This window comes from Ursus arctos, unplaced genomic scaffold, assembly GCF_023065955.2.
Source record: "Ursus arctos isolate Adak ecotype North America unplaced genomic scaffold, UrsArc2.0 scaffold_24, whole genome shotgun sequence".
In the NCBI taxonomy this organism is placed as follows: Eukaryota; Metazoa; Chordata; class Mammalia; order Carnivora; family Ursidae; genus Ursus; species Ursus arctos.
Genome location: NW_026622919.1, coordinates 22,269,291 through 22,282,081, shown reverse-complemented (window position 1 = coordinate 22,282,081; position 12,791 = coordinate 22,269,291). Strand labels below are relative to the sequence as shown.

The 12,791-nt window shown below is 57.9% G+C and overlaps 1 protein-coding gene across 1 annotated transcript in view; it reads left to right on the top strand.

Annotated features, from left to right (window-relative positions):
- Positions 1-12,428, top strand: part of ARHGAP23 (Rho GTPase activating protein 23) — a 68,270-nt gene extending 55,842 nt beyond the window's left edge. Inside the window, 5 exon segments of the mRNA XM_048212372.2 lie at positions 4,776-4,817; positions 5,394-5,490; positions 7,571-7,602; positions 11,366-12,400; positions 12,402-12,428. Coding sequence (XP_048068329.1) covers positions 4,776-4,817; positions 5,394-5,490; positions 7,571-7,602; positions 11,366-12,400; positions 12,402-12,428 — 1,233 coding nt within the window.
- The last annotated feature ends 363 nt before the right edge of the window (positions 12,429-12,791 follow it).

Sequence of the window (12,791 nt, the reverse complement as noted above, 5' to 3'; positions counted from 1 at the left end):
GTCACCTGGCCTCCCTGCCGGGGGCTCCGGTCTCCTGTGGAACTCCTAGACAGCAGACCTGGAAGGGGCCCTAGGGCACTGAGACCCATCCTTGCACGGGGCAGAGGGCGGAAACGGGTGTGGAGAGAGGCAGCGACCTGCCCAGGGTCCCACAGCACAATCGTGGCACGGAGGGGGTGTGCAGACCCAGGTGGGCATTTGGCAAAGTCTGCAGCCTCCCAGTGGCAAGTCACCAGCCAGCTCATCGCCATGTCCACTAAGCCACCTGAAGCCCAAACGAAGACCGCATCAAGGCATTTGTTCCTCGATTCGCCTGGCAAACGTGGTGATTCCTACTCGCTGCCCACTGAGAGTTCTCCACCTTGGCACTAGTGACCTTTGGGGCCGGCCAGTTCTTCGTGGGGGGCTGTCCTGTGCTTTGGAGGATGGTTAGCGACATCTCTGGCTAGATGCCAGGAGCACCCCTCCGCTTGCAACAAATGAAAATGTCTGCAGACTTTGCCAAATGCCCACCGGGGGCAGGGGGCGAACTCACGCTGGCTCAGAAGCCCAGGGCCAGGGGGTGAGCGTGGAGCCGGCCTGCCGAGTTCACCGCCGCGTCTGCTCCTCGCGTGCCGTGTGGCCTTGGCAAGTGACTGAGTCTCTCGTCACCAGAGCAGAGAGAACAGCAATGCATACCTCGCTAAGTAGTCTTGAGGCTCCCGTGATTGACAGCTGTAAAGCCACCTTGCAGCGAGGACGTGTTCTGTGAGCTCGCGATTGCCGTGGCTGACCTCACGGGCGTTACTCCACGCCAGAGGCCGGTGCACCTGCTGGGACACGGAGGGAAAGGGAAGCCAGGCCCTGCTCCGAAGGAGCACTGCCCAGGGAAGACGTCACTCCATTTTTTGGGCCCGTGGAAGGACCTGACCCTGCCCCAGGTGTAGGGCTGGGACTGTAGTCAGGGGCTTCTTGAAGTGTCTTCAGAGGCCTCCAGGAATTCAGCCAGGCAGAGACAGGAGAAAGCATTGCAGGCAGAGGGAGCTGTATGTGTACCAGCTAGCGTGCATTCTTCCAGAGAACTCTGGGCTCCCTGGAAGCTTCCTTTACACTTCTGGGTTCCCACAGCACTTTCGGGCACCCTCAAACCGAGTTAAAGGCTGGCTTCTTAGGGCGCCCTCTACTCAGCCTGTCTCTGGGGACTACACCTTTTCGTTATTACAGCTGACATCTATTATACACCAACAGTGTGCTGTACTGAGTGCTTTACATACAGTATTTCGCTATTTTTTAAGAATTTGTATGGAGGGGGCGGTGCCTGGGTGGCTCAGTCGGTTAAGCTTCTGCCTTCGGCTGAGGTCATGTGGGATCGAGCCTAGGGTCGGACTCCCTGCTCAGCGGGAAGCCTGCTTCTCCCTCTCCCTCTCCACACTGGGTGTGGAACCTGCTTGACGTTCTCTCCCTCCCTCTCCCTCTGCCCCACCCCTCTCCTGCTCACACGAGTGCACTCTCTCTCTCTCTCTCAAAAAACACTTATTTTTAATGGAGTTATAACTGACATGTAACATCATATTAGTTTCAGGTGTACAACATAATGATTTGGTATTTGCATATATGGTGAAATGGTCAGCACTGTAAGTCTAGTTACCACCCGTCACCACGCATACTTACAATCGTTTTTCTTGTGATGAGAATTTTTCTTAAGATTTATTTATTTATTTATTTTAGAGAAAGTGAGAGAGAGCGGGGCGGGGGGGGGGAGGCCACAGGGAGAGAGAATCTCCAGCAGACTCCCCGCTGAGTGCAGAGCCTGACATGGGGCTCGATCCCAGGACACCGAGGTCATGACCTGAGCAGAAATCAAGAGTCAGATGCTTCACAGACTAAGCCATCCAGGTGCCCGTTGTGATGAGAATTTTTAAGATTTATTCTTAGTACCTTCCAAATAGACACTATAGGATTATTAACTATCGTCATCGTGCTCTACACGACGTCCCCGTGACTTGTTCCTTTTCCAATTGGAAGTTTGTACCTTTTGACCCCCTTCACCCCCTTGGTCCTCCCCCCACTTCTGGCAACCACCAGCCTGTTCTCTACCTACGAGCTCGGGTTTTGTCAGTGTGTTTGTCTGAGATTCCACATATAAGTGAGAGCGTACGGCCTCTGTCTTTCTCGGTCTGACTTATTTCATTTAGCGTCGTGCCCTCGAGGTCCACCCGCGTGGTCACAAATGGCAAGATTTCCTTCTTTCTATGGCTGAGGGAGGAGTATTCTGTTTTCTGTATGTGCCACATCTTCTCTATCCCTTACTCCACCAATAGACACTCAGGTCGCTTCCACGGCCTGGCTGTCGTCAATAATGTGCGGCAATGAGCGTCAGGGTGCGGGTGTCTTTTTGTGTTGGTGTGAGGTTTTTTGGTTTGTTTCTTCAGATAAATACCCAGAATTGGAATCGCTGCATCCTAGGGTAGCTCTATTTTTAACTTTTTGAGGAACCTCCACACCGGTTTCCGTAGCGGCTGCACCATTGTGCATTCGCACCAGCAGCGTGGGAGGGGTCCCTTTTCCCCCACATCCTCACCAACACTTGGTAGTTCTAGTCTTTTTTACTACTAGCCATACGGGATTTCATTCTCACCACAATTCTAGAAGCAGATACTCCTGTTATGCCCATTTTACGCAAATAGACTCAGAGGTCATTTACCTGAGGTGAACTTGAGCCCAAAACGACCGAATCTAGATCTTGCATTTTTTTTTTAAGATTGTATTTCCTTATTTGAGAGAGATGGAGAGAGTGCGTGCGTGAGCACGCGTGGGCACAAGTTGGGGGAGGGGCAGGGGGAGAGAGAGAAGCAGACTCCCTGCTGAGCGGGGAGCCAGACGTGGGGCTCGATCCCAGGACCTGAGCCGAAGGCAGATGCTTCACTGACTGAGCCACCCAGGCGCCCCTAGATCTTGCATTATTTCTTATCCTCTCTTCTCTTTCTTGTTTCTCTTCTATGCCATTTATTTGGGTCAATAACATGCCCGATTGTGCTGAATAATAACTGAGGTTCATGGCACACGGTCATAATCAACCTGCAAGTCTCCTCGTTCCCCCTTCATGCCTACCCACTCTGCCCCCCCAATGACGCACTCTAAGAGGTTAATATGTGTCCTTCCAAACCACCTTCACTCTGCTTATTTTGTTTTACTTATTTTTAAACAAACAGTATTTTATTTTATTAAGTAATCTCTATGCCTAATGTGGGGCTTAAACTCACGACCCCAAGATCAAGAGTTGCAGTCTACCAACTGAGCCAGCCAGGCGCCCCGAGTAGTCTGCATGTCTTAATTTTCAATCAGTGAGCTTAGCTCATTTTGCTTGACTCTAATTTCTGTACCATTAGGGCTTATCTCTGCAATCATAAATGTCATTTTCTGTTTACCCCATTTTCATGTTATTTCTCTTCGGTCTGTCCTACCTTGCTTTGGATGAATTGATTTTTATTTTCCTGATGTGAAAATTACACAATTTATAAAGCCCCTACTGCGTTTAATCATACGATTGTAACAGCCCGTACTTACGTTTGATTTTCACTGACAATTTCGCAAGCTCATCACTGTCCATTGTCTTCCTTCCACCACATCTAAAAGCCAAGTACCTGGGTGTACTCTCGCCCGTCACTGGTTTCTCCCTCTGCGTTCGAAATCGACGGCATCATGGAGATACAGTGTGTGTGTGTGTGTGTGTGTGTGTGTGTGTACCCTTGCTTGGATCGACAGTGGACTTTTCCACGCTACTATCCATCCTTACTTCTCCGAGCTTGTTGCTCCAACCTGGAGCCATTTCCTTATGTGCTCATGGACACGATGAAGAGAGTCTTTGTGCAGTAAGTTTTTTGATGTCTTAGAACAGCTGTAGTTCACGCTCACAGTGAGAGTTTAGCAGGGTATAAAAGTCTAGGTTCCAAATTCTTGCCCTGTATTGCATCCAGCAATACAGTGAAAATATTATCTTCTTCTGTCTGCTGCTGCCGAAAGCTCTAGTTACAGCTGATATTTGCTCATCTGCAAGCAATCTGTAAAAGTTTTTCAGAAAACTTTTAGGGTTTTATCTTCAAGGTTCTCAAATTTCACAAAATATATTCAAGAGTGGGATTTTTACTTTATTTTCTGTCCTCTTTGGCATTTATGTGAAAACCCTTGCCTGCCTGCCCCCTCAGGGAACCTCCTAACACTTTCCTCCAGGCACTTCTCTTTCCTGGCCAGGGGAGGGGGTGCCGCCCGAGGGCAGTGTGGTGCCCTGGGCTGGGAAGGGGTACAAGGTCTGGCAGCACCGGCGGGCCTTCTCCTTGCAGTGGCCCCAGCCGGCACTAGATGGCGCTGCTGCCCCCGCTTCTGGCCCGCCGGTGGGAGCGAGCCACAGTGATGTGCCCTGTACAGAGTCTAGTGACAAACCGGCCTAGAAGCTCTCCCTGAGCCAGCCCTCCATCAATCCTCAGCCCCCTCCCAGCCCAGGCTGCATTTCCCTCCCACACTGGGGTCTAGCCTCTTCTCTCCCCAAGGGTTTCTCATAGTCTGTGGAGTTGGGTCCTGGGATTCATCGACCTCCCTTGGGCACTTCTAGTAACCAGGCGAGAATGGGGGTTATGGAAAAGAGGGGGGACCCTCACCTCTTGATGCCCCCTCCTGCCCCGCTCCATCTGGCATCTGAGTGGGGTCCTCTGGACTGTGCAGGGTGGGAGCCCGTGTCTCCGTCTTCCCTCAGCCCCTTCCCACACTGAGTTCACCACTTCCTTTTGTCTCCTCTGCAGTCAGACTGGTTCTTCAGCGATGACGAGGACAAGGGAGAGAGAGTAAGTGATGCGGAGGGTCTGGTCTGAGGTGGGCCTTCATCCCAGGCTGGGGGCCGGGAGGGGGCAGGCAGCAAGACTCAAGCAGGGAAAGGTCCCTGCCCTTGGGGCTTCCCAGTCTGATGGAGGAAACATAGACCCTCTCCTCAGAAGCCTCTAATCTAATGGGAGACAGAATCCTTGCCTTCGTGAGCCCCCGATCTGAGGGGGGAGATAAGCCTTACCCTAAGGAAACTGAGTCCAATAGCAAAGGTAGACCCCACGTTCTCTTTTTATGTGGAGGCCACAGGTCTTAGGAAGGTCCAGTCTGATGGCGGAGACACAGCTCCTGCCTTCAGCTGAGGGAGCAGCCCCAGCCTTTGGGGGTTCAAGGTGCTGGAGAAGGCACAAAACAGTCTAATGGGGGGTATGTAGGAGCTGCCCTCGAGAGTGCCTGACAGATGAGACAGACAGCCGCTGCCCTGGTGAGCCCCAGTCTGATGGAGGAGTCGTAGGCCCTGCCTCCACGTTACCCCAGTTTGCGGGATGCACAGTCCAGCCATGGGGGGGCATGCTGGCTGACCCTCCCCCTGTTTGCAGACCCCCGTGGATGACAAGGAGCCTCAGTCGGTGCCCAACATTGAGTACCTCCTGCCTAACATTGGCAGGACCGTGCCCCCTGGTGACCCAGGTTCCGGTGAGCACGGGGGCTTGGGAAAGGGTGGGGGCGGGGTGGGGTCTGCATTCCCAAGGGTCCCAGATTCCCAGCCAGATGCCCAGCTTCCCTGCTCTGCCCCAGCCCCCCACCACGGACACTGGGCTGTGGCAGGGCCTTCTCCGCTCTGGGGAGGTCTGGCTTGCCTGTGCGCCTGCCTCCTTGTCTGCTCAGCGGCCCCCGGGGCTGAGTGGGGGCTTTGTTCCCCCTCCTTCACTGGTTTCCTTCCTGAACTTTTAATTTCTCATGGGCTGTGTCCTTCTGGGCATGTTCCTCTTTTTAATTTTTCTTCCTTTTCTCCTTGCACCCCTCCACCCTCCTCTCTCTTCTCCCTGTGCTCTCCTCCCGCCCCTGGACCCTGCCCCTCTCTCCTCTCCTTCCCCTCCTCCAGCGGACCTGTTGGAGATTTAAAGGGTACAGTGTGGCATTGCGGCCTCGGTCACTAACAGTGGCGGGTGATTATAAGAATTCTGGGCAGGCCCGAGGGGCAGGCAGAAAGGTCCCGGGCTGTGAGCACGTCACCGTGACATAGCAGCTCCCCACGCTTGTTAACAACTTACCCCCACCCTAACGCTCCCACCTGAAAGCCCCTTCTCAGGAGGAATGAGGCCTTTGCTGGAGGCAGATCCTCTCGCCTTGCCAGGAGGTCTGCGTACCGCAAGTTGCCCCCCAACAATCCCCAGACTCTGGCCCTCTCTCTGTGCTGAGCCCGGCCGCTTCGGCTTGTCCAGACAGGGGGAGGCTTGGCGCGAAGGGGGACCCAGCCTGCCTAGACATGGGTGACGGCACCCCCAGAAGCCCCTTTATAGCGGCAGCTCGTGCCTCAGTTGCCCCCGAGGGCTGGCTCTTCCTGCATCTGAAACCAGGGCCCCTGGTCGCTCAGCCCCTAAGTCCTGTTTCTGGGCGTAGACCGTCGTAGCGGAGTAGTGCAGAGCAGTCCCTGCTTGGCCCAAGGCACTAACCTGTCCCGCCCCATGGGTGAGCCCCCCTTAGTATTTTGACTGCTCCTGTCTCTGACAGAGGCATTCCACAGCTCCGCTAGTTCCCAGGGGCAGGCTGAGGAGGGAGCCAGAGGACAAGGTGGGTGGGGGTGGCAGAGAGGAGCCCCCCGTTTCTTCTAATCACCTGCTGCCGCACCCCTGCCCCGTGTGTCTCCCTGTGTGGTCGGCCATCCGCTCTTCTCACTGTGTGCAGGGGAGGGCCGGGCGGGGAGGACTCGCTTGCTTGCCAGAGAGCCTGGGTTAACCATGCCTGCCCACGGCCCCATCAGACCCCGCGAGGTCCTTAGATCAGCCGGGAGAAGACCCTGCCCGGGTGGGTTTCTGGTTCCTTCTCCACCCCAGTGATATTAAGGGAGTGGGACCCAAGTCCCACGGGTGTAATGGTTTTACTCTTCTTTGTAACTCTGGTACTAAACAGGGTCCTTGCCCCATCAGGGCGGGCTGACCTGGAGTCTGGGGCCGGAACCTAGCAAGGCCCTAATCGCCAGCTCACTCGGCCTCCTGCGCCCCGCCCAGCTGCTGTCTGCCCCGGGACTGTGTCCTACACAGGGTCCGTCTTCCTCCTCCCGTCCTGGAGTTGGCATGGGGTGGAGGTAGACGTAGGCCCCCACCTGTCCATGCGTTGTGTGGTCTCCATTCCTCCGGAGCATCTGTGACTTGCTGTGTTTCATTGTGGTTTCTGTGGACTGCATCCGATAGCGGCTTTTTCTCTCCAGTGCTTCAGAGTAACAGGGACAGGAGGGGAGGGGAGAGGAACTAGGCCCAAAGAAAAGCCCCCCCCCCACACACACACACTTGCCCTTGACCCTGGCAAACGAGGGTCTAGGGACTGGCAGCCTGATGTCACTTCCTGTCTCCAATTGACGACTGACATCGTCAGCCGCTCCTTCCCTCTCCCGCAGGAAATGACATCAGAAGCCCATCCCGCTTCCAGGACCTGGGGAGCTCAGGTGTCTGAACTCCCTGGTTTCTGAAGCCTCCAGGGAGAGGGAATCGTGTTCACAAGAGAGCCTCCCCCTGCCCCAATTTAACCTCCCTTTTTTTCTCGCTCCCCCCGACAGATTCCACCACCTGCAGTTCAGCCAAGTCCAAGGTGAGTGCCAGAGCCACTCTGAAGGCTCTATCCCTGTCCAGCCCAGCCTGCTCTTTGCTCTTTGGTCAGGGGATTTGGGAGAAGTGCCCACGGCCCCTGAGGAAGGTTGCTGGTCACTGGGAAGGCAGGCAGGAGGTGCCGTGTGTACGAGGTCAGCAGAGAAGCTACTCACCTCGGCAGTGCTGTGTGAGGCGTCTGTTGGAAGAGAAGGGTCTGGCTGGGGAGTTAGGTGGCCGGGGGGGGGGGGGGGCGCGTGCCCAGTGGTCAGAAGCACGCACAGTCCTGGGTCTGAGTCCCGCCTCCACTGCTCAGTAGCTTCGGGACATCGGGCAAGTTGCTTAACCTCTTTGCGACCCCAGCTTCCTCATCTGTGAATGAGGCCTAATACTTATCCCCATTTATGGGACTATGGGAACCAACAGATATGCCTGCTGTAATAACTATGCTTTTTGGAGAGCCCAAAACAAGCAGAAGGGGGGAAATAATAAAGACAAGAGCATCAATCAATGAAACGGAAAACAATTAAGAAAATCAGTGAAAGCGAAGCGGGTTCTCTGCACCAGCTCTCCCAGCCAGCCAGCCCTGCCTGCTCCAGAGGCCGCCCTCTGAGACAGAGCCCATTAAGCAGGCACGGCTGCCCCGCTGTTAGATTAGAGCCAAGGGGGTTGTCTTAGTCAGCTCGGGCTGCCGTAACAAGATGCCACCAACTGGCTGGCTTAAAGTAAGACCTCTATTTCATCACAGTCTTGAGGCTAGATGTCCAAGATCAAGGTGTCGGCATGGTCAGTGTCTGCTGAGAGCTCTCTTCCTGTCTTGTAGACGGCCGCCTTCCTGCTGCGTCCCCTAGAGCAGAGAGGGAGCAGTAGCCCCAGCTCTCCGCTGTCTCCTTGTATAAGTGCGCTAATGCCACCGTAGGGGCAGGACTTTATCAGCTCCCGAAGGCCCCGTGTCCAAATACATTGGGGATTAGAGCTGGCTTTGGCAGGTGGATTTGGGCAGGGGTCCGCAATTCTGTCCGTAGTAGTGGGTGAAATCACTAAGCATTGGTGATCGAACTGGACTCATTTCGGTCTGGGTCTCTAAGCACTGGCCAGCTCCTGAGCCCAGTGTGCCTGATACCAAGCAGGTCCTCGTTATGTATCAGAAGAATTTACCTGGGGGGTGCCTGGGGGGCCCAGTCCGTTAAGCATCCAACTCTTGATTTCGGCTCGGGTCGTGATCTCAGGGTCGTGAGATTGAGCTGCATGGCAGGCTCTGTGCTGGGCGTGGAGCCTGCTTGGGATTCTCTCTCCCTCTGCCTCTCCCCTCCCTACTCGCATGCTCTCTCTGTCTCAAACAAGAAAGAAAGAAAAGGAAGGAAGGAAGGAAGGAAGGAAGGAAGGAAGGAAGGAAGGAAGGAAGGAAAAGAAAGAGAGAGAAAGAAAGAAAGAAAGAAAGAAAAAAGAAAAGAAAAGAAAATGTACTGGACAGAAAAAAAGAAGGCTGCTTTAGTCTGGGACAAGAGGTCCCTACAGCCCCCCTATAGAACCTCTGTGGGGTGGGGAGCTCACCCCATCAAGACTGCTGAGGCAGGGAGCAAGTTCATTATAGTGACCTGAACCCAGCTCCATGTAACTTCCGCCCATTGCTGCTGCTAGCCTCCTGGCTTCCATGGCCTCCCCTTGACCCTTCTGTGCATGTACTGACCTCTGTGTTCCTGGAAGGGATCATCATGACCTCACTGCTTCTGTAACTAGCAGGGGGGAGAGGGTAATTTGATCAGATGGTCCTAGTGGCCTCCCAAGTCTCTCCGAGAGCATTGTCAGAAGAGAAAGTGGCACTGGCCACCTTATGGCTCAGGGCAATCACAGCAGAGCCAACATATTGCACAACTCCAGGGATCGCCTTCGGGAGCCAGGAGTCATGTGCCCTTGCATCCTGACTCCCTGACATGTGTCGGCTTTCTCCGAACTAGCTGATGGGAGAGAGAGTACGTAGGTTGCGGGGGCCACACCAGGGATCTCTGGGTCTCCATTCAGTATTACCCTGTGGCTGAAACTGGAGGTGGCCAGTGAGGAGGGGTCACAGGGCAGGCCATTCCAGCCCAGCAGGGGGAGCAGTTTCAGCCTCTGCTTCCACAGGGCTTCCTGTGTCGAGGGGACTGCGTTCACCCATTTGCCCATTCACTTAACATTTTATTGAGCACCTGTTATGTGCCAGGCACGGCGCAGGGAGTCATGGGTGCAAACACAAGTAAGCCACAGACCTTGCTCTCAAGGAACTCGGAGCTGGATGCTGGTGATGTGGAAACAGACCTATCCTAATGGGAGAAGAGCAGGCGCAGCTGTGTTTTCAAAGGGCGAGGCGAGGACTGAGAGGTGGCCGCACGGAGGCTGCCATGTTTGAGCAGGGCCTAGCAGGAGGACTTCGAATTCATCCAGCTCATGGGGTGGACTGGGGAGCGGTGGCTAAGGGCTGCCAGGGTTAAAATGTGAGTGAGTCTGGCAGGTGGGCATCGCCCGAGTGAAGGCTTTGTTGCGGCTGGCTTTGGGGTTGGGGTAGGGAGGGCCGTAGGCTGGGAAAGTTGGGACCAGATTGCGAAGGGCCCTGTGTCTGGGCTTCATCCCGGTGGGGGTGGAGGGGTCCTGCAGAGTCTGGAGGTGATCAGATTCCCACCTCTTCTTAGAAGGGCTGATGGCTCTAGAGGAGGAGGAACTGGGCTAAGGCAAGCGTGGAGGCGGGGAGTGCTATCAGGAGAGGGCAGAAAGGCCAGGAAAGGCAGAGTCAGGGTCTGAAAACAGGATGGTGAGGGTGGACTGGCTTTGGGAGTCACTTCAGGAGAATTGAGAAGAAGCCGGGCGGGGTGGGGGGGGGAGGCAGAGAATTACCTTCAGGTGGGGACATGAACGCAGGTGGTTTGGGGCAGGGGCTAGGAAGCATAGGGCCCTGGCAGATAGTTTCAGGTGCCTGCGGACACCTTGCTTGAGACAGACTCCCCGTTGGAAGAAGAGCTCTGGAGTTCAAGGGGTAGTTTGGTGTTGGCCGGTGACGGGCAGTGTGGGCTCTGCTGGGGCATCACCGAAGGCGAGGACCAGAAAACCCCCACAGGGCTTAGCAGTGAGAACGTGCCAGGAAGTTGGCCAGCATGAGGCTGGAAGCAAATTCGATCCAAACCATCAGACTGTAAAGCGTCTTGTGGCCACTTCTGGCCGCAGAGCTGGCGGCTGGATTGATGTGGGGTGCGGATTGTGAGTGGCGCTCTGGTCCATTGGCTGAAACGCGCCAGCCGGTGGGCTGCAGTGGGAAAGGGAAATGAACTTGGGCCGATTGCCCTGGAGAGGCCCACATACAGAGTAGGTGGAGAGGCAGGTTTCCCAAGGGGGAGTGAGTGGAGATGGAGGGAGTAGAAGACGTGGTCGGAGGGAGGTTCCCACCAGGGTCTGGTGATTATCACCCGGGACAGTCTGTGAAATGGGTTCAAACTGTCAAGTGTATTCCCTGTTGAGAGACTATTACCACCAGAGCTGTGTCTAAAAGGATTTCTGCAGCGCTGGGCATGGGGAATGGAGTGGAAGGTGGGCGGGGGTGAGGGACCGGCCCCCGGCTCACAGGAAAGAGCCCCGAAGGTCTGGATTGAGGCCAGAGCGGTGCCCAGCGGGTGCCCAGCGGGGCTGCGGGGTCGGCCGGCTCCCGGGTGGGTAGTGACGCGGGGCCGGGCCTCCGTGGCGGCTGGGGGGGCCGCGGTGCGGGGGCGCCTCCTGCATTCTGGCCTGTCTCCGCGCAGGGCTCGTGGGCCCCCAAGAAGGAGCCGTACGCCCGGGAGATGCTGGCGATCTCCTTCATCTCGGCGGTCAACCGCAAGCGGAAGAAGCGGCGGGAGGCGCGGGGGCTGGGCAGCAGCACCGACGACGACTCGGAGCAGGAGGCGCACAAGCCCGAGGCGGGGGCGCCGGCGCCGGGGGCGCGGGACCAGCCGGAGGGGCCGCTGCCGGCCGCCGCCGCCGCCGCCGCCGCCGCTGCTGCCGCCGCCCCCGAGGCCCCGGGCCGCCTCAGCCCCCCGGCGGCGCCGGACGAGCGGCCGGCCGCGGACACGCGCTCCATCGTCTCGGGCTACTCCACCCTGTCCACCATGGACCGCAGCGTGTGCTCGGGCGCCGGGGGCCGGCGGCCGGGCGCGGGCGACGAGGCGGACGACGAGCGCAGCGAGCTGAGCCATGTGGAGACGGACACGGAGGCCGGCGCGGGGCCCGGGGGGCGCCCGGCGCGCCGGCCGTCCTTCAGCTCGCACCGCCTCATGCCCTGCGACACCCTGGCGCGCCGTCGCCTGGCCCGCAGCCGCCCGGACGCCGAGGGCGCGGGCGCGGGGCGGGGCGGTGGGCGCGCCGCGGAGCCGCCCGGCTCGGCCTCGTCCAGCAGCCAGGAGTCGCTGCGCCCCCCGGCGGCCGCGGCCGTGGCGGCGCTGGGCTCGCGGCCGTCGCGCATCGAGGCCCTGCGGCTGCGCCTCCGCGGCACCGCCGACGACATGCTGGCCGTGCGGCTGCGGCGGCCGCTGTCACCCGAGACGCGGCGGCGCCGGAGCAGCTGGCGGCGCCACACGGTGGTGGTGCAGAGCCCGCTGACCGACCTCAACTTCAACGAGTGGAAGGAGCTGGGCGGCGGCGGCCCCCCGGAGCCCGCGGGCCCTCGGGCGCACAGCGACAACAAGGACTCGGGCCTCAGCAGCCTGGAGTCCACCAAGGCGCGGGCCCCGTCGTCCGCGGCCTCGCTGCCGCCCGGGGACCCGGGGGCCCTGCAGAGCCAGCCCCCGCGCCGCTCGGCCCGCCTCGCGCCTCCATCAGTGTCTGTGACCAGCGAGCAGCCCCCGTGCCCCCCCCCCCCGCGCCGGCCCCCCTCCCCCAGGCTTCTCTGCCTCGCTCCCCCTCGCCTCTTGCCCTCCGGTGCGTCTGGCGCTGCAGGCCGCGTCTCTAGATTGTGTGCGGGGACTGGTAGGAGGTGGGCAGGCGAGAAGGCCCCGTGGGAGGAGGAGTGGGAGGGAGGGGACCCCGGAGGTAAGAGGAGGGGGAAACGAGAGGGGATAGGCTGCTGGGGGCTCTGGGACAGAGTGGGCCTTTCTGGGCCCTTCTGTGTCTGCACTTAGAGACCCTTGTTAGCCATGGGGTATGGCTAGGGAACCCCAAGTCTCAGACCAAGGGAAAGAAAGACACAGGGTG